Below are 21,619 nucleotides of genomic sequence, written 5' to 3' on the forward strand. Positions count from 1 at the left end.
ATAGACAAAGTCTTTTCTCTGGGGTGGTCCAGAACTAGAGGGCATACATAGGTTTAGCGTGAGAGAGGAAAGATATAGAAGAGACCTAAAAGGGTAAATTTTTCATGCAGAGGCTGGTGTGTATATAGAATGAGCTGCCAGAGGAAGTGGTGGAGGCTGGTACAATTGCAGCATTTAAAAGGCATCTGGATATGTATATGAATAGGAAGGATTTAGAGGGATATGGGCCAAGTGCTGGCAAATAGGACTGGATTAGGTTAGGATATCTGGTTGGCAAGGGTGAGTTGGACCGAATGGTCTGTTTCCATGCTGTACATCTCTATGACCCTAAGTGTTTCGAGGACTTGAGTTAGAGGTGAAGTTAAAGAGACAAGAAGAATATCGAAGGTTCAAAGGAGAGGTGAAAATGCAAATAAGAGAAGCAAAAAGTATTTTTGAGACAAAGACTGGTAACCAACTTTAAGGGGTGTCCCAAAACCTCCTGTGGTGGTAAAAGAATACTTTGCAGCTGTCTTTACAAAAGAGAGATGCTGCCCAGGTCATGGTGACAGAGAAGGCAACTCAGTCACTAGAAAGATTCAAAACAAATTGGGTAGAAGTTTTGGATAGACTGTTGCACTAAGATTGAATCCAAGGATTTTGAAGGAAGTGAGAGTGGAAATTGCAAGGGCATTAGCCACAGTCTTTCAGTCTTCTCTGGTTTCAGGGGAGGTGCCAGAAGACCAGAAAACTGCAAACATTATGGCCTTGTTCAGCTGTAAGAATAAGCCCAGCAATTACAGATCAGTCAGATTAACTTCACAGGTGGGAAGCTTCTACAGTCAATTATTTGGTATATAATTTGAAGTCATGTGGAAAAGGTGGGTTGATTAGAAAGAGTCAATTTGCTGGAGTGTTTTTTGAAGAGGTGACAGAGTGTTTTGATGAAGGTAACACCATTGATGTGGTATACCTAGACTTTCAGAAGGTACTTGATATATGCCACACAACAGACTGATGAATGTTATAAGACTAAAAAGCTTAGCAGCAATATGAATTTAAAATTGGCCAAGTGATATGAAAGACAGTAACGATCAATGAATATTTTTCAGGCTGGAGGAAGGTTTGTAGTGGAGTTCACTCCGCAAGTAGTCAGGGTATAGAATGCACTGCCTGGAAGTGTAAGAGAGGCAGGTTTAATTGAAGCATTCGAGAGGGCATTAGATAATTATTTGGATAAAAACATGGTAAAGCAATGGGTTAAAAAACAAGTGACTGGCGCTAGGTAATAATGCTCATGTACAGAACCAGTGCAAGCATGATGGGATGAATGGCCTCCTTCCACTTCATAACATTTCTGTGATCATGTAATCACACTCCATGTAAAACAACAACTTTTATAGGCAGTGTTGTGACTGCCCTAGGTGGAAGTTCTCAAAAGATTAGAATCCATTATAATCAGTGTCCATAATTCTATAAGTTCTAAGTTACCTATTGATAAGGATAAAAATAGTCCTTGGGTGAAAGTACTTAATTAGGGGACAGCAAACTATCACAACATTAGGCAGCAACTGGGAAATGTAAACTGGGGCCAGCTGTTTGAGGGTAAATCCGAATTAGGCGGATGGGAATCTGTTAAAAGGCAAGTGATTGAAGTTCAGAAGTAGCATATTCCTGTAAAAATTAAGGACAAGGATGGCAAGATCCAGGAATCTTGGATGACAAGAGGAACTGAGAGCTTTGTCAAAAGGAAAAAGGAGACATACATAAGATTTAAGAAACTGAAGACATGTTAAAGTACAGATTTGAGGTGGCTCAGGGAATCCCTTGTGGACTCAGACCTGTAAAGCCTCTCTTTTGGTTCATTCCAGAGATTGTACTCTTTGGAAGTCTGGAATAAAAACCTCTTACAGAGAGTTTAGTTTAATTTTAGTCATCCCCTTTATTCACTAATAACATCACTGTTACTACATAATACTGACACCTATAAGCTAAACTAACTAAGTTCTAATAACCTAGAAGAGTAAGGTACCAGCGCTTCAAGTGCCCCAGCAGGCTACTCCGATATATTATACAAAGTGGCTTCCTTCATACAAAAGTTTACCAAAAACATTGCATGTTCTTAATTAGACAGATAACAGTTAAAGACAATAATTCATAAGGAAGAAAAGTTAATTGACAGGTCTGTGTACGCTTGTCTAATCACTCCTACAGGCCCTAAACCATTCATCAGATGGGAAAAACAACTCCAGCCAAGTTAGGTGTCTGCCAGTGAGATAAGCTCATATCATAAAGAGGCACCAGTCTAAGCTAATTGAAGAGTTCATAAGGTAACCTTGCACAGATCACATGTCTGATACAATTATTTTACAAAATAACTTCTTAGCAAGGAGGGCAAACTTTTGACCATAAAATGGCTTCCTGACACATTGTGTCAGAATCTCTTCAATGTTAGGCTTAGAAAGAATAATTTCTAAGCTAGGAGCAGACTCCTGCTTTTTAAACACTGAATCATTCTGTACCTGAGGCTCAGATGTTACCAAAAGATTGCATTTAAACTGATTTATTAGTCTTTGAATTAACATGCTTTCTTTTCAGGGTTGCGATTCAAATTCAAATAAGACATAAGATCTGATTAGTTAGAATTAACTGTAGGGCAGTCTGTAAGGTCTGTAGAGTGGTCTGCAAGAACAGCAAGTAAGTTAAGGCTTCATCAATATTACCTTTTACAGAGTTTGTACTTAATAACCGGTAATGGCTACTCAATATCATCATAGTCCCAAATGCAATTAAATTCAATCCATAGCAGATAAGCACTAAGAGTTAATTTTCTACATGCTCCAATAGCCTCAGCACTAAAATGGTCTCTCTCTCTCTCTCTCTCTCGTGTCCTTTTGAACTCTCAATTCAGGGTTTTGTAACAACAAAGTTTTTTTTCTCTCTGTGTCTGCCCTGTTTACAAGGGGTAATAAGAATCCATTATTAATTGGCAGCATCTGACCATTAATTGCAAAGCTTTTGATAGTTCAGAGTTTGGTTTCAGGGTCAGAATCAAACACGGTCATTAATTTCACAGGGGAACGGCTGTGAATGTTATCACTTGGTGTCCTGTTCACACAGATTCACTGATGCTAAGGCAAATGTTCTTAATTGCTTACAGCATCCTGTTATCACTTGGTGAGCCCCAATGTCCCTATCTTCTGCGTGCCTCAAGATCCCCCCTTTTTCTGAGCCTTCCTACCTATTTTCTAGTGCAGTAAATGTGTTCTATAGTTCAGCATTACATTTTAGTCTAAAATGTTTCAAGACAAGTTTTAAGACAGAGCCTCGAAGAAAGCAGGAAAGAACTCAGACAAGGAATAGGGAGGGCTAAAAGCAGCCATGAAATGTCTTAGGCAAACAGGATTAAGGAAGGTTTTTTTATACATATATAGTAGCAAGGAGATAGCTAGGGAAAGGGTAGGTCCACTCAAGGACAAAAGTAGAAATTTATGCATGGAGCAAGATAGGATGCGAGTGAGGTTTTTAACAAATACTTTACATTGGTCTCCACAAAGGAGGAGGACATGGTGGATGGGCAGTCTCAACAGGGATATACTGATATTCATGTTCATATTCGTATAAAAAGGGAGGTATATATAGGGTGTTTTGCAAAGCATTAAGGTAAACACAATTGCCCAGGACCTGATGGGATCTATCCCAGAATGATAAGGAAGGCAGGTGAGGAAATTGCTGGGGCCTTGTACAGTGTCTTTGTATCCTGCAATAGGGTTAGGGTTAGGGTTAAGGTTTGTCATATAGAGGTCCCAGAGGATTGCATAATACCTAGATGTTTCCTTTGTTTAAGAACAACAACAGGGATAATGTAGTAAATATCAGGCTGTTAAGCCTTACGGCAGTGGTAGGGAAACTATGAGAGAAGATTCTTAGGGATAGGATTTACTCACATTTGGAGAAATGTAGACTTGTCAGTGATAGGCATCATGGCTTTGTGCAGGGAAGGTTCTCTCTCACAAACTGGTTTGAATTTTTGAGGCAGTAACAAGAATAATTGATGAGGGAAGGTAGTAGATGTTGTCCACCTGGACTTTAACAAGGCCTTTGACAGGGTCCAACATGGGAGGCTGATCTAAAAGGTGAAGTCACATGGGGTCAGTGGTGAGCTGGTAAGATGGAGACAGAACTGGCTTGGTCATAGAAGACAGAGAGCATCAGTGGAAGGGTGTTTTTCTGACTGGAGATCTGTGACCAGTGGTGTTCCGCAGGGATCAGTGCTGGACTCCTGTTGTTTGTTTTATATATATAAATAAATGAGTTACAGGAGAATGTAGGTGGTCTGATTAGTAAATATGCAGATAACACAAAGATTGGGGGAGCTGTGGATCATAAGGAGGACTACCAGAGGATACAGCAGGATATAGATAGAATAGAGAGTCAGGTGAAGAAGTGGCAAATAGAGTTTAATCCAGACAAATGTGAAGTGATGCATTTCGTAAGATCTAATGCAGGTGGAAGGTATATAGTAAACGGCAGAACCCTTAATAGCATCAAACAGGAATCTAGGCATCTGCAGGAGTGAGCATAAAATTAGCCAAGTCATGTTGCAGCAAAATAGAACTTTAGTTGGCCATATTTGGAATTTTGTGTATAATTCTTATGCCACAGTACCAGAAGGATGCAGAGGCTTTGCAGAGGGTAAAGAAATGGGTTTACCAGGATTTTGCCTGGTTTCGAGGATATTAGCTATGAGAATAGATTGGACAAACTTGATTTGTTTTTACTTGAATATTGATGGATGAAGGTTGACCTGATAGAAGTTTGCAAAATTATGAGAGGCATGGATAATTGAAGTCTTTTTCATAGGGTAGAAATGTTAATATTAGGGCACATAGGTTTCAGGTAAAAAGGGTATGTTTAAAGGAGATGTTAGAGGCTATTTCTTTTTACACAGAGGTGGCAAGTACCTGGAATGCGCTGCCAGAAGAGTTATTGGAGGTGGATACAACAGCAATGTTTAAAAGGCATTTCAACAGATATATGAATCGACAGAGAATAGAGGGATATGGACCAAGTAGAGGGAAAAGGTTTTTAAGTTTAGAAAAGCATCATGTGTCAGCTCAGTCTTGGTGGGCCAAAGGGCCTATTTCTGTGCTGTTTCTTTGTCCTGGGTGAGGAACAAAGAACTGGCCTTCTTGCTTTTTTGAACCCCTCTCTCTGTTGGTTATAATAAGGTTAACTTAAAACAAAGGACCTTTCCCTCATGCACACCTTTCTCCGCTCAAATGTATCGATTTTAAAGGGAGACAATTTAACTAGGCTGGACTTGACAAAAGAGTGGGTTTAAGTCACTAAAACATGAGGAACAATAAAACTCAACATACATGCGTAGGGATTAGAAATGAAAAGTGAGTAAAAAGACAACATTTTTAAAAAATGAATGAGCTGTTGGTTTGGCCATGTAGAGTAAATAGTGAAATGTTACAGCCATGAAATAATGGGAGTGTTTACTCTAGCAAGTTTAGAGATTTACAACAAGAAGTTTCATCTTCAACTGCAGCTTTTGATTGGTAACTTGCTTCTGACAATGTGTGTGTGTATGAGTGTGAGTGTGAAAGAAAGAAAAAGAGGGAGAGAGAGACAGAGAGGCACACACAGACACTTTCTGTCCTTTTCCTTTTAACGTGCAAGCACAGGGTTTTTTAGTAAATGTCCTTCTGTCATCTTCAAAGTACACTCTAGCCAGTCAAACTAGAACACCAGCACTAATATACACCAGAGTTACACTTGGTTTCTAACCACTTCTCTTGTTTGTTAAAGGGAACAGTTATGTCCCTCACCCAGAATATCTTTTCACACAGAAATTTTCCAAATGGTCACTGAATTTGCAGTCTCTGGCTAGCATGTCCTTTCTTTTAAATAAAACAGAATAATCTGTCTTACTTAAAAGTTCAATGTGTCTGTAAATAATTCAGGGCTTTGTTCCAGTCAAGATGGTGGATAGCTTGAAGGTGTGGCCTCCAACATCTATATTTAAAAGGTAACCAGACAGTACTTGACCCTCTGAAACCCAGAAGTAATACTGGACATTGACTCATCATCTTCACCAACCCTGGAGATATCATGGGCACAGAAGACAATTCCATATTTTAGCAAAACCTTTCTAACCGGTGCTTCTGTGGGGCAACCACAAGGCATATGCTGTTTCCCATCCTCCATCAGCATAGAACCATTCAACATGGTCAGTAATATATCAGAATAGGCTTGGGGTCAAATTCTGCTAAGCGCGCAACTGGTACTGATCCACAGCTAGCAGAGGAAGAAATAGCTGGGGTCTCTGACATTCAACAGCACAATTTTCTCCTTCCGTTTCACAGAATCCTTCCAATGCCCCAGCAACTATGACTCTATTAGGAAGAGTTTGGAGGGATATGGACGGGGTGCTGCCAAGTGGGACTAGATTAGGTTGGGATATCTGGTCAGGATGGATGAGTTAGACCAAAGGGTGTGTTTCTGTGCTGTATATCTCTATGACTATGACTCTATAACGACATCTCTTAAATTGCATTCCTAGCTTTCCATTCTACTCAGTTCACCTTTTCTGTTAGTATCCCTTTTAAGTAGTTTCCCCATTTTACATTGATCCCTCAAATCTACTGGACTCCGTCAGTGGACTGATCCTCCTTTACCTGTAATGTTGCAATTGTTTAACTACAAGAATATAAACTGCATCTGAATGAGACTTCTCATGAAATTCTGAACATGAGGAGGTTTCACCCTTAACACTATAACAAGAAGCCAGACTGCATACGAATGACACTTTTCTTGAGCTGATTGGCATAGAGACTTTATCCCTAACATTGAGTGTTTGTACAAAAAAATGGTTGGTTTCTTAAAGGAACCAAGTTTGTGAAGATGTCTATACTCACTGGAACTTGAAGGAAGCAGTCTACCATGCCAGGTACGTGCTTTGATTGTACAAGTTGGGTTTGTGAACATAAACTTTCCATTTTTGGCTAACAAAGTGGTGTTGTGAGCACAATTCCAGTGGCTAAAGTATTAATAAGCATTCATTAGATGTTAATGAATGCAAAATAGGTTCCAAACCAAGAAGATCAGGACACCCAGCCTGTCCAAAAGATTAAGAATTTTACACCTAAACTTTAATTCACAATTGAGAACCTGACCTTTTGCATCCTAGCTAATTAGGTTCTCCTGCCCACACTTCTAAGAGCTTTTGGGATCGTGATCAGATAGGCCAATGGGCCGAGGAGTGACAGATAGAGTTTAATTTAGATAAATGTGAGGTGCTGCATTTTGGAAAGGCAAATCAGGGAAGGACTTATACACTTAATGGTAAGGTCCTGGGGACTGTTGCTGAACAAAGAGACCTTGAAGTGCAGGTTCATAGTTCCTTGAAAGTGGAATCACAGGTAGATAGGATAGTGAAGGTGTTTAGTATGCTTTCCTTTACTGGTCAGAGTATTGAATACAGGCGTTGGGAGGTCATGTTGCGGCTGTATAGGACTTTGATTCAGCCACTTTTGGAATATTGCGTGCAATTCTGGTCTCTCTCCTTTTGGAAGGATGCTGTGAAATTTGAAAGGGTTCAGGAAAGATTTATATGGATGTTGCCAGGGTTAGTAAATATGAACTATAGGGAGAGGCTGTTTGCCCTGGAGTGTCGGAGGCTGAGGAGTGACCTTACAGAGGTGTATAAAATCATGAGGGGCATGGATAGGGTAAATAGACAAGGTCTTTTCCCTGGACTGGGGGAGTCCAGAACTAGAGGAGATGGGTTTAGGGTCAAGGGGTGAAGATTTAAAAGCGACCTGAAGGGCAACGTTTTCATGCAAAGGGTGGTGCATGTATGGAATGAGCTGCCAGAGGAAGTGGAGGAGGCTGGTACAATTACAACATTTAAAAAGCATCTGGATGAATACATGAATAGGAAGGGTTGAGAGGGATATGAGCCAAGTACTAAGAAGTGTGACCAGATTAATTTAGGATATCTAGTCAGCATGGATAAGTTGGACCAAAGAGTCTGTTTCAATGCTGTATATCTCTATGACTCTAAGTCTGGAAAATTCTATCCAGTGTCTTCATTGCACACAACAAACCACATCACACTAGTTACTGAGTTCAATTCGCTCCCTTCCAGTTGACATTTAACCAGGCCATTCATAACATTTGTATCATATTTAACCACAAATTAAGCTTCCAGTGACTTATCCAGCCCTCATTGAAGATATGCCTATTTCCACCTCAATAATGTTATCCAGGTCCTCCACTGCTTTAACTCAACTGCTGTAGAACCCCTCACTCATGCCTTTGTTATCTTCAAGTTTAACTGTTCTAACATACCCCTGACCAGCCTCTCACATTTTGCCTACAAAGTGGAAGTCATTCAAAACTTCACTGTTATTTTATTTTTTACGCACACCACCGTGTTCATCTATCAATCTTGTACTCATTAACCTAGTTGGCTCTCAGTTAAGCAACATTTTGATTTTAAAATTCTCATTTCGGTTTTCAAATCCCCAAATAGACTTTTCCCTCCTTTCCTCTATAATCTCTTGCAGTCTTCAAAGACATCCATGCATTTTTAATTATGGTCTTGAAACTGCCTGACTTTAAACAGCTTCGCCATTAGTAATGCCTTTAGCTGCAAAAACACTAAACTCTAGAATGTCCTCTCTAGTCTCTCTACTATTCCTTCCCATTTAAGATGCTTCTTAAAATTGGTCACTTTAGCCAAGCTTTGTCTCCTCTCAAAGCATGTTATGTAGCTCAATCAAATTGTCAAACAAATATTGTTTAATAACACTCATGCAAAGTGCATTGGGACAATGTGTTATTATAAAAGGCTACATAAATGCATGCCATTAAACACCACATGAAATCTAGAACTTTGTGTGAAGTTGATCTTAACAGTGGGTTGTATGTAGAATATTATCTTCTTGCATCGTCATAGTGCAATATGAAGTTGAAGGTTGGCCAATTCCCCATTACAAACTCTGGAAGGAAACCTCAAACTGAAATAATTGGAAAGACATTTACATTTAACTGGCCACTTAGCAAGACTCCTACTCATTCTGCTTAGGTGACGGGCAAATCTGGGTTGATTGGCAGAAAAGAAGTGTGAGGGACAAATAATTGAGTTAGTTATAGGACAATCTCAATAAACAATTTCATGCAGTGTAACTAAAAATGTAAAATTTTATGTAAAAAGTAAAATGAAAATGTAAAATAACCTTTCAATAGGAGTGAGTATCATGATTTAACTGGAAAGAGTGCACCAATAATAGAGTATCATGGTTACCATCACAAATATATAAATATCCATTATACCACTAAGATAATCAATTTACCTAACTGTCAGTCTAGACAAAAGCAATTTACACCAGGGTTGTCAAGAACAGAAAATAACTGCTTATTGAAAACACACCTAATTTTAACAAATGGCAGGGAAAATAAATAATTACTCAGCTAATACTATGCAAATTAAACTATATCCCTTAAAAAACCCAACTTTGCTCTCCAACAAATTCACGATTAAGAAAGATTGACGGTTTGACACAAATGTTACGGGAGGAAATATATAATAGGGAAAACAAATATTCTGAAGATCAAAAGTCCAGATCACAGAGGTGGGTTAAATTGTCTCTCACAGTTCCTTTTAATTTTGATTTGGAGATACCGGTGTTGGACTGGGGTGTACAAAGTTAAAAATCACAAAATACCAGGTTATACTCCAACTGGTTTAATTGGAAGCACACTAGCTTTTGGAGCGACGTTCCTTCATCAGGTCATAGTCACTATCACCTGATGAAGGAGCGTCGCTCCGAATGCTAGTGTGCTTCCAATTAAACCTGTTGGACTATAACCTGGTGTTGTGTGATTTTTAACCTTTTAATTTTAGAAGACTTGGTTGAAGGAAGGGCATGATGATTGGCAATTAAATGTTCCAGAATATAGACGCTTCAGACAACAGGGAGGGAAATAAAAGGGCGGCGTGGAGTAGCATTGCTGGTCAAGGACAATATCACGGCTGTGCTAAAGGAGCACACTATGGAGGTCTTGGGTAGTGAGGCATTATGGGTGGAGTTGAGAAATAAAAAGGCTGCAGTCACACTGTTGGGGCTGTATTACAGGCCTCCCAACAGTGAGCATGAGGTAGAAGAACAAATAGGTAAACAGATTATGGAAAGATGTAGAGGCAATAGGTTGTGGTGATGGGAGATTTTAATTTTCCCAACACTGTCTGGGAAACATTTAAAGTCAGAGGTCTGGATGGGGTAGAATTTGTAAGAAGTGTCCAGGAGAATTTTCTAGAGCAGTATGTCAATAGTCCGACAAGGAAAGGGGACCTGGTATTGGGGAATAAGCCAGGACAAGTGGTTGAAGTTGAGGTGGGGGATTTCTTTGGGAACAGTGACCACAATTCTGTAAGTTTTAGAATACTTGTAGGTAAAGAAGAGAGTGGTTCTAAGGGAAGAGTACTAAACTGGGCCAAGGCCAATTATATCAAAATTAGGCAGGAGCTTGGAAATGTGGATTGGACACAGCTATTTGAAGGGAAGTCCACATTTGAGATGTGGGAGGCTTTCAAAGACAGTTTAAAGATAGTGCAGGATAGGCATGTCTCATTGAAGGTAAAGGATAGGAAGGACAAGATTCGTGAACCGTGGATGACAGGAGAAATTGTACGACTAGCCAAGATGAAAAGGGAAGAATACATAAGGTCTGGCAGCTAAGAACAGAACGGACCCTAGAAGAATATCGGAAGAATAGGACAAGTCTTAAACAAGGAATCAAGCGGGCTAAAAGGAGTCATAAAATAGCTTTAGCTTTAAGGAGAATCCCAAAGCATTTCATTCTTATATAAGAAGCAAGTGGGTAACTAGAGAAAGGATTGGTCCACTAAAGAATAATGAAGGAAGGCGGTGTGTCAAACCTGAGAGAATGGGTGAGATTCTGAATGATTACTTTGCATCAGTGTTCACTGAGGAGAGGAACTTGATGAATGTTGAGATTAGAGACAGATGTTTGATTAGTCTGTATCACGTTGACATAAGTAGGGAAGATGTGTTGGGTAGGCTAGAGGTTACTAAGGTGGACAAATCCCCAGGACCAGATGTGATCTATCCAAGGTTGCTGAGGGAGGTGAGAGAGGAAATAGCTGGGGCCCTGACAGATATCTTTGTGGCATCCTTAAATACAGGTGAGGTGCCGGAGGATTGGAGGGTTGCTTATATTGTCCCCCTGTACAAGAAGGATAGTAGGGATATTCCGGGTAACTACAGACCAGTGAGCCTAATGTCGGTGGTGGGAACGTTGCTGGAGAAGGTACTGAGGGAAAGGATCTATTTATATTTAGAAAAGAATAGGCTTATCAGTAATAGGCAACATGATTTTGTCCGGGGGAGATCGTGCTTTACCAACTTAATACAGTTCTTTGACGAAGTGACCAAGTTGATGGATGAAGGAAGGGCTGTTGATGTCATATATATGGACTTTAGTAAGGTGTTTGATAAGGTTCCCCATGATAGACTAATGGAGAAAGTGAAGTCATATGGTGTGCAGGATCTTCTAGCTAGGTGGATAAAGAACTGGTTGAGTAACAGGAGACAGAGAGTAGTAGTTGAAGGGAGTTTCTCAAAATGGAGAAAGGTGACTAGTGGTGTTCCACAGGGGTCAGTGTTGGGGCCACTGTTGTTTGTAATATAAATAAATGATCTGGAAGAGGGCACTGTTGGTATGATCAGCAAGTTTGCAGATGACATGAAGACTGGTAGAGTAGCAGAAAGCATAAGGGACTGTCAGAGAATACAGGAGGATATAGATAGACTGGACAGTTAGGCGGAAAAGTGACAGATGGTTTTCAATCCAGACAAATGTGAGGTGGTGCATTTAGGCAAGACTAATCCTAGAGCGAATTATACAATGAACGGAAGAGCCTTGGGAAAAGTTGATGGGCAGAGAGATATGGGAGTGCTGGTCCATTGTACCCTGAAGGTTGCTGCACAGGTGAATAGAATGGTCAAGAAGGCATATAGTTGCTTGCCTTCATTGGATGGAGTATTGAGTATAAAAGCTGGCAAGTCATGTTACCATTGTACAAGACATTGGTTCAGCCGCATTTAGAATACTGTGTACAGTTCTGGTCGCCACATTACCAAAAGGATGTGGACGCTTTGGAGAGGGTGCAGAGAAGGTTTATGAGGGATGTTGCCTGGTATGGAAGGTGCTAGCTATGAAGAAAGGTTGAGCAGGTTAGGTTTACTTTCAGTAGAGAGATTGAGGGGGGACCTGATTGAGGTTTACAAAATCATGAAGGATATAGACAGGGTGGATAGAGACAAGCTTTTTCCCCAGGGAGAAGGATTCAATAACGAGAGGTCACACTTTCAAGGTGAGTGGTGGAAAGCTTAAGGGGGATACACGCGGGCAAGTACTTCACACAGAGGGTGGTGGGCATTTGGAATGCACTGCCAGCAGAGGATGTAGAGGCAGGCATGGTAGATTCATTTAAGATGCATCTGGATAAATGCATGAGGAGATGGGGAGTGGAGGAATAGAGATGCTTAGGAAATGACCGACAGGTTTAGACAGTACATTTGGATCGGCTCAGGCTTGGAGGGCCAAAGGGCCTGTTCTTGGGCTGTAAATTTTCTTTGTTCTTTGTTAAAATGATGGCATGCGGTTATCTGTAAACCAGTGGTCATTCTTCTCTTCAATAGTGAGCTGTTGGACATAGATCTTTTCTTGTATTAGAATTCTTGAAGTTTCTTGTGCTTTTTTTTGTTTTTCATTCACATTGACAGAAGGGAGACAGATGCTTCTGTTTGTCAACCCTGCTTTGCAATTACAGATCTGTAACAAACTCCAGCTGGACCTTCCAAATGCTGTTGTCATGCAGATTTTCCTCAACCCAAAACTCCTGATGCCACGGTCTCAAAGTAACAATTGCACTTCTTCAAAAAGCAGCATGGTCTTGCACAGCTAAAAATGTGCACAACTTGATTTTTTCCAGGTTGAAAAACTCTCCTGATATTTCAGCTATTTAGCAATGTCCAACTTCTATTCCAGTTTATAGATCAAAAAGGAAGATTACCCGGTTACAGGAGGGATTCTCATTTAAGAAACGATTAAATAGACTGGGCCTATATTCTCTTTTGTTTCAAAGATTGAGAGGTGATCTTATTCAAACATACAATTTTTTTGTAGGGATCAATTGGATTGGTTGCAGGAAAGCTGCTTTCCCCAGCTGTGGAGTCTAGAACCAGGCAACAGAGAGTCAGAATAAGAGCAAGGTAATTTAGGACTGAGATGAGGAAGAATTGGAATCATTGGAATTCTATTTCCCAAAGGGCAATGGAGGCTCAGTTGTTGAGTATATTCAAGTCTGAGCTCAATAGATGTCTACATATTAAGAACATCATGGAATGTGGGGATAGTACATAAAAAGTGTTAAAATAGGGGTTCCGAAATGATCTCACTGAATGGATGAGTGGACTTGAAATGCTGAATTGCCTATTCCTGCTCATTTTTCTTTGTTATGCTACTGGAGCAACATGTTCTATACAAGTTAAGCATTTCCTTTTGAATTTGAGGTTTTTTTTCCCCAGACTCCGGAAAGCATTTGGGGCAACTGAGAATTCTTTTAACTTAAGAATCTTCAAAACTTTTATTAAATTCAATGTAATTCAAATGGAAAACATTGTTCATTTTTGTAAGTTTTTGTCTCAACCTGTTAATTTTGTTACTCCTTCCCACGCCCCACATGCTTTAGCATTCTTCAAGTGACTTTAATATGACCTTTTCAGGAAATTGAGGGAACTGTAAATGGAGTTGCTACAGAATTAAAATACAATGCCCATATAGTGAAAATTCCAATTTTCCCAGAGATATACAATCAATTCGAACAATTGCTTGTTATCCATATAACACTGAAAATAATAATAATGCATCATAAAGAGAACTGAGTAACATTCACCTTGTACTTCACTATGTTGGAATTATGTAGCTGTTTGGATCTTATGGCATAACATTTTGTATAATATGGTGTAATCTTATTATGATTGTGCATAACTTTTAATATATGCTGAAATGTTTATAGGAAAGAGGAATTAAAATTTATTACAGCACTGAGATAGGCATTGTACTTTAAATCACTGTCAGTTTCCTGTTCCAGATAGGATATTCATTATAACCATAGCAACATATGGTGGAAGAGCTTATAGGATTTACTACTTATATCAGGTGACTCAAACAGCCACACCTAATCTCTGGATTTACCAATCAGTTACAGATGCAGCACTTGTATCCAATCATCTACTTAAAATACATATGCAGATGTAGGTGAATGTACCAAAAGAAAATTGAATTTCATTTACAATGTAACCAACACATCATTGCAACCAAGTGATTTTTAGATAGATGTTTTCAATTAATTGTAGTTTTTTATAATAAACAGTTTACCTAAAGTCTACTCTGTAATAACAATAAATAATACATAACACAGTTTAAATGTAAAAGAACATATAAACACAGTTAATGAACACAGTTAATTAACTATATTACTGAAGACCCTTTTTAATGATCTATGGATGGAGAACAACATTATTGCAATCAGAAAGTTAGTTAATTAAACATAGGAATTACTAGTTTATAACACAGTCACAAGTAAGATGGATATTAAGGCAATCAACAACTTTCAATAATGCCCATTCTGCAGTGAAGCAAAAAAATGGGAAGCAACAATATAATAATTATTAATGGCAGTACAGATAAACAATCTAACTGTAACTATCTAGTCACTCATTAATGATACTTACCTTGAGGAAAGGTATTCGGTTGCACTACATGTAGGAAAATTCTTGCCAGTTGAAATAAAAATCCTATAACTCCAGGGTCATAATATACATTAGACTCATAGTTCACAGCAGGTACAGATCCAAAATCCAATGTTTCAGTTTCTAATGGGTAGTTCCATTGCTGACTTTCACTCACAGTTCTTGTACAAAGCATTAGTATAAACACTGTGACTGCAACAGCCATGATTGAAAACGCAGCTCAAATAAATGTCTTTTTTTGTGAATTTGAGGAAAAGAGAAAGAAAAAAAGTGTACTCCAACAATGTAGTTCAAAAAAACAGGAAACGTGGGAGCCACTTCAGTCTTGCTGTTTCTATGATAGCATTATTTCGAACAGATTTCACATTGATAGTCAAGTTAAAAAAATTCACAAGGATTTCCAAGTTCTTCATCCAGTATTCAGATTGCACTCTGATTTCAAATTCCAAACAAATTCATGCTCTGCAGCAATTGATTTTGTACATCATGTCTAGCACAGAAAATGAGAGGTAGAAAGGTGGTTGAAGATGCTGTTGGCTTAGCTCCTTAAACTAATGCTCAGCAGAAAGTCTTATCTGTCGAGAGAGGGGTAGCTCAACCCGCCCACTGGGGAGCATTAGTTGTTACAGCACTAGCAGCATGCCTCAAAGACGCTTATCTGTAATAGAACAATATAGCATCTTAGCCTGCAAATTACAACAATTAATCCAACTTGTAGTGCCCCGTGTTCAATAAAGAAAGTCAATTCTTAGGCAAAATTAAATGACCTTTATACTTTTCATGAACTGGTCATGAACAGCAAAATCAAAAGACATAAAGACAACACAATTATAATGACTTCACAAAATAGTCTAGTAACAATTGAAATAGAAATTATTTGTTCAAAAAATACACGCATGTTTATTGTTGCAATTTACATGTCATAACCATAAATAGTTTAAATATATACAATTGCATTTTTCTTGAAAATGTTGAAGTACAAAGTAATACATTTTTGCATATTAACAAACAACTTTTTAACTCAAGACCTTTTTTATATAAAAGGTTAAATAAAAAAATAAGAATAACATGTGATGCAGTTAATGAGCTAACAATAATAATAAACATCAGAAAAGGTTCATTCTTTTATTCATTTATGTGTGCAAACCAGGGTATACTCCTATTTCTCCAGGTTGTAAGCTTTATAAAATGTAAAAAGTAATGTATGTGTTTGCACTGTGAAGACTATATCTTTTTTAGTTTCCTGTATTTTGACTGTGGACTGAAATGGGAAAATGACAGGTTTATAAATCAGGGATTATAAAAAGGATTATGCACTTTTAAAAACAATTTACTTGACATTCATTATAAATGCTGTTTACACTGCTGTTTGTTCCAGCAGTGGGAGAAGTTATTTCAGCTGAGCAAAAAGATGTAACCAAAAGGAAATTCAGTTAACAAGTGGCTGGTAGATCTGTGAAACGGTGACTAGTTGTCGATGACAAAGGCCTTCTGCGTGCCAACAACTACGTGATTTTCTCCCAGGTAGCTGAACAGCTTTTGGGTCAGAAGCCTTTGGGCCTCTGTGCAAGAAGAGCTGTCCTTTCCTCTGTAGTATAAAAATCTGAAATAAGCCAATTTATTTATCTCATCAGTCACTGTAAGCATTAGCTTTTAACCAAAAAGTCACAGTTTAGAAGCGTGAACCAGTTGCCCTTTGCCTCCTACAAACAAGTGAAAATACCTAAAGAAGGAAAATTTAGGTGCAGCGGTCCTGACGACCCCAAAGATTAATCTCAGCGAATCCTGGGGACAGGAACCATTGAACTGCCTTCTCAGTCTTTCCCACCACCCATAACACCCAAGTTTATTTTGTGTCTGTATGTAGATGGAGTTTAAGGGGATTAGAGTTTTATCTATGAGAATTATATATCAGTGGTTCATAATTGTTTATCTGTAGTGAGAATCTATTTTGTTTGTAATAAATAATCACTCTTGTTTAAATACAAAAAGTTAATCTATACTTTCTATCAATCCAGCTCTGAAAGATAGGTAAATTGGCTCATTTTGTGTACCGTCATAGAAACTTTTAATTTTTGTAATGATTCTGGAATAACAAGGCTTGATAAAAAGCCTAGAGAGGTATAACAGGAAAAAGGATATGATGGCAGTACAATAAAAGGCAACTCACAGAAGGTAAAAATGGTATTCATAATCCTGACTATTCCAACATTAAAATACAGCATTCAATGACTAAGGGAAAAGAAAGAGCAATCTCAAGCTAATCTCACATCTTGTAGATATGTGAAAAGAGTAGGAGAGGTCCAAATAATACACAAACTACTATATCCACATCCATGTATTAGGTAAACAAAACCCATTATTCAAAGCATGGAGTTTGATCAATATCAATATTGATTTTCTTTTCAAAAGTAAAATACTTTGGAAATGAAAAGTGAAAATATTGAAATACTCAGCAGATCTGGCAACATCTTTGGATTTTCCAATTTTCCCCCTCAAGTCTAAATGACTACTTCCGCACCTTGTTATTGAGTAACAGATATCTTATTTCCTACCTCAACTTATTTCCATGCCACTTCCAATTCTCCTTTGCTTCCCAAAGGAACCAAATGACAAATCCCCAACATGTAGAACAGAGCTGGTTTCAGGTAGCTGCTGTTCGTTTGTCCCAGCCATGATTGAACCATGTTTCAACCATAATAATACTGCATGCTCCATTGCTGCCACCCTCTTTGACCTTTAGTCCACACAAGTCAGCAGCAGAAAACCACCAATCTCATTATGACCATCCTCAGAGTGATTCAACACCACTTTGATTTTTCAACACGACTCGACTTCAGGCATATGTACAATTTCCATGTTTCTGTCTCATCACTTTGTGAATGCAAATATACACACATGCCTGCAAAGGATGCATCTTTTGGCTCACACACTTTGCACTTACGTCAAGGCTGTCAGCCTCTGTGTGCTTGATTTTTTTTTAAAATAGAGGGAGAGGCGGGCTGCGAGTGAAGGACAGTAGTGAATAATCAATGATGTTGTTATGTCAATGGGCTATGGCAATGTAATACCTATAGCATGCACCAGTAGCAAATGCAGTGAAAATATTTTGTGTGCTTCATTGTAAATGGACAAGTCAGAAGATCAAATCTGAACTTATGAAGCAAAGAGGGACTACTTTCAGCCAATGGGGATTGTGATAAGAGATTTATTTGACATCAGTTCAGGCGGTTGGTGTCTTAGTCAATCAGGTGCTTAGCCCTACCAGAGTCTAGGATCTGTGTACTGGAAATCTAGAAATTGGACCACAGTCAATCCTGCTGGCCACGTGCTATCAGTCTGGGATTACAAGTAGGTCAGTCAGGGTGCTGTGGGGAAATAGAACATATGAAGAAATATTTGGCGTTCTGCCAAAAGTGGGCAACTCAAGTCTGGGATGGTTTTCATTGCGCAGTTTCACTCACTGAGAGAACAATTACAGCTGACTGTCAGAATTCTATTGCCCCAATGCACCATGAAAGCTTTAATTGTGCAACATATAGGTCAACAAAGGTGACACATTTCGGAGCCCTTAATGGAGGTATGATATTGACCTCCTCATAGTTAGTGAGGACATAACATGAGATTTCATTGTGTTGGATGCAAGGGCTCAGGAATATCTTCAATAAAATTATATCACCTTACTGACTTTCTCTCCACATTAACTGCTCACACATGTGACAGGGACACAGCTGTGGATGGAATTATTATGTGTCACTTCAAATTTGAAGACAACGTATAAGATGACAGCGGTTACACCTTTGTCAAAAGGACAGCAAGAACACCAACCATCAGCAGCTACCACACAGCCTCAGAATAGGAGATGTAGCCGGTGAAAATCCGCCAAAAAAGGCAGAGCAGAGTGATTCTCTACAGGTGTCACTGCCATTTATTTCTGAAAGGTAGCGTAAGCCCCAATTTGGGATGTCCTAGGCCATTACCAAATTGTGTGAGTTCCTGAAGAAGAACCTGTGCTCAGATGGACTGGGTGGCCATCCCATCCCAGTCAAGGTCACTACTGCCCCAAATTTTTATCCTACTGACTTGTTCCAAAGTGCAGCAGGGGACCAATATATTATCTCCCAAACTTCTACCCACAAATGCGTCAGGGATCTAACCAATACATTTCCACCAGGTTACAGCTGTTCATATCATTGTGTCATGTCAAGAAGAGTCAAGTAGCCAGCTCCTTTTCCATTGCTGGCTTCACCCCAATTACAGGACACTACTGACCACACCCACATTGTTTTGAGATCACCCCATCACCAACCTGCAGAGTTAATCAACAGAAGAAGTTTCCAATCTATTAAAGTTCAAATTATATATGATCACTGCTGTCAAATCTTGAAGGTCTGTGCCAGATATCCCGAGTGCTGCTAGGACTCCTACATACCAGAAATCTTACAGGATCCCCTGACTTTTCAAGCTCCTTGAATCATCCAAGAATGGCTGCTGGGACACACAGCAACACAGCTCATGATACATTCATGAAACCATCAGACTGATGCAAAATAAAGATATTACACTTTCACACTTCTACCAGGCCATAATAGATCAACTATTGATCACCTTATGCCAAGATTTCAATGCCTGGATTGCTTTAGCAAACCCTGGCAGTGTAGTCTGAAAGAGTGCAGTGTATCATTGTGGTACACTGTGTCCTTCACAACTGGACCCAACAAATGGGACATGCCCCGAAGGTGGAGGAAATGGAGGATCAATTTTCTGAGATGTAAATGAGAATCAGGACATTGTTGAGGATGGCCATCCAAGGCAGCATGACTGAGCAATGCTTTATAAAGTGAAGACAGAAAAAAAAAATCAAAATTCATCTTCAAAATGAGAAAGTTGGCCTTGGACTTCCTTCAATTGAGTAACATTTTTCTGCTAATCTGGAAAGCAGTCTCGAATCTGTGCAAAGGACATTCTATTGTTATTGTTGCAGTACTTGCTGTTTTCTGCTGTTGCAAAATTTTGTCTCTATCCATCGGAGTGTACACTTCATATCTTTGGGTGATCCCACTTCCAAGCATATACACATAAATTGAGAAAAAGAGCAGCAGAGGGTAAACTAACATTGCCTGATGCTACAGTTATGTAGCTGTTAAGGCTTCAGTCAGCATAGCGCATCATAATGCTGTGCAATTAAGTCCCTCATGATAGCTTGTAGGTTGAAAGGAAGCCTGAGGAATTTCCTTTTCACCCTTCCCTCATCAGTAACCCGTCAATATTTCAAAGTGCATGTAAACTACCAACTTGTGCTGAAATGCTTGGGCATCCTGTAGGACAGTGCAGAATTTGTGTGAAGCAACATTATGTACAGCTGATCTTGGCAAACACTGCTCTCCCAGGGAGAGTGGACATGTGAACTGCTATTGTACATCCCCCAACTTTAAATGGCAGTGAAAAAAATTTTACACAGAATGAACCTTTTTCCTCCAGAGACCTGTGGAATCATCAGTGATTCACCACCTCATTCACAAAGTTAGTGCATGTGTGGAATGATGTGTGCAGGACTTGTCCTGGCATAATCCCTGCACAGTACATTTAGCCTCATGTTGTCCACTCTAAGATGTGTCAACTTGGCTATGATCCTGAACATCATATTTCAAGGATCCGTGACATCGGAGGCAATCTGCAGTAGTGAGTGTTGTTTTCTTGTGAGAAGTGAGCAATGTTTGGCAACTGCAACTTCATTCATCCGCGAGAGGCTACTCATCTCTCAAACGAATGCAACTTAACTATATCCACAGTTAAAATGTCTGCTTGGTGCATCTGTAGAGTGCAAGTCAATATATATTTGCAAAACTACATAGTAATTCACAATTATAGGTTACCGATGTCATGTGTGTGCCCTCTGTATGTTTTATTAATTCCTCTTTATCACTACATCAAAGTGCAGTCCCAAATTTTGCCAATGCAGTGAAAGGAGGCTGGTCTGTAATTGATCCTGTAGGCCTCAAAGATTTGTAGTTGTCCCTGGGACGTTTTGGATTAGAAGGATGGAAAGGATAAGAACATCCCTCCCAGATGCATGTTCACCATCTTTAGCTCAAATTTCTGCAAGCTTTGCAATTACATAAAAGAGAGTTGGAAGGGCTAGGCACCGCTGGAGTGACTTATGAAAACTCTCCTGGTAATCGTGTGTGGGTCTTCCTCCTTGAAGATACAGCTGGTTAAGGTGAATAGGGAAACTGGGTTAGGGGATAGGTCAGTAGAAATACAGTGACAGACTAAGGAGATACTTCAATATACTCAGACAATATACACTCCAGTCAGGAGGAAGATTATAAGATCACACTATCAGCCTGGAACTGATCTTGACCATGCTATAGAAGCATGAGCAGGAGCTGGAAGGACTCGAGGAGTGAAGGAGGTTGAACGGCGGACTACAGTGTTGGAGACTATGGTCGAGTCCTTGGCGGGGCAGACCCAGGCCTTCATGGAGGAGGTACGGGCCTTAGTGGAGCTGTTCGATGACCTCAAAAATAAAGGTTGAATAAAGAATATCCAGATTGTTGGACTGCCGGAGGGAGAGGAAGGCAAGCAGCCAGACAGTTTCTTTGAAGAATGGCTGCCGCAATTTCCTGGCTGGGAAGCCAGGTGAAGACTATAGAGCTCACTGGGTTGTGGGGCTCAGGCCCAGTTCAGACCAGCACTCCCAACTAGTCCTAGTGCGATTCCAGTGTTATCGGGACAAACCAAAGGAAATGGCAACCTCCAGATCACTGGGGAAGGATCTACTG

The 21,619-nt window shown here is 39.5% G+C and overlaps 1 protein-coding gene across 13 annotated transcripts in view; it reads right to left on the bottom strand.

Moving 5' to 3' along the window:
* LOC140463132 (prominin-1-A-like) overlaps nucleotides 1-21,619 on the bottom strand; it is a 277,560-nt gene that overhangs the window by 239,760 nt on the left and 16,181 nt on the right. For all 13 annotated transcript variants that reach the window (XR_011954618.1, XR_011954626.1, XR_011954624.1 and 10 more), the window contains one exon: nucleotides 14,817-15,492. Coding sequence is in view for 4 of the 13 variants with exons in the window: in XM_072557201.1 (XP_072413302.1) it covers nucleotides 14,817-15,039 (223 nt within the window). In the remaining 9 variants the exon portion in view is untranslated. The remainder of the gene's footprint in view (nucleotides 1-14,816; nucleotides 15,493-21,619) is intronic.

The sequence above is a fragment of the Chiloscyllium punctatum genome, chromosome 1, assembly GCF_047496795.1.
Source record: "Chiloscyllium punctatum isolate Juve2018m chromosome 1, sChiPun1.3, whole genome shotgun sequence".
Lineage (NCBI taxonomy): Eukaryota > Metazoa > Chordata > Chondrichthyes > Orectolobiformes > Hemiscylliidae > Chiloscyllium > Chiloscyllium punctatum.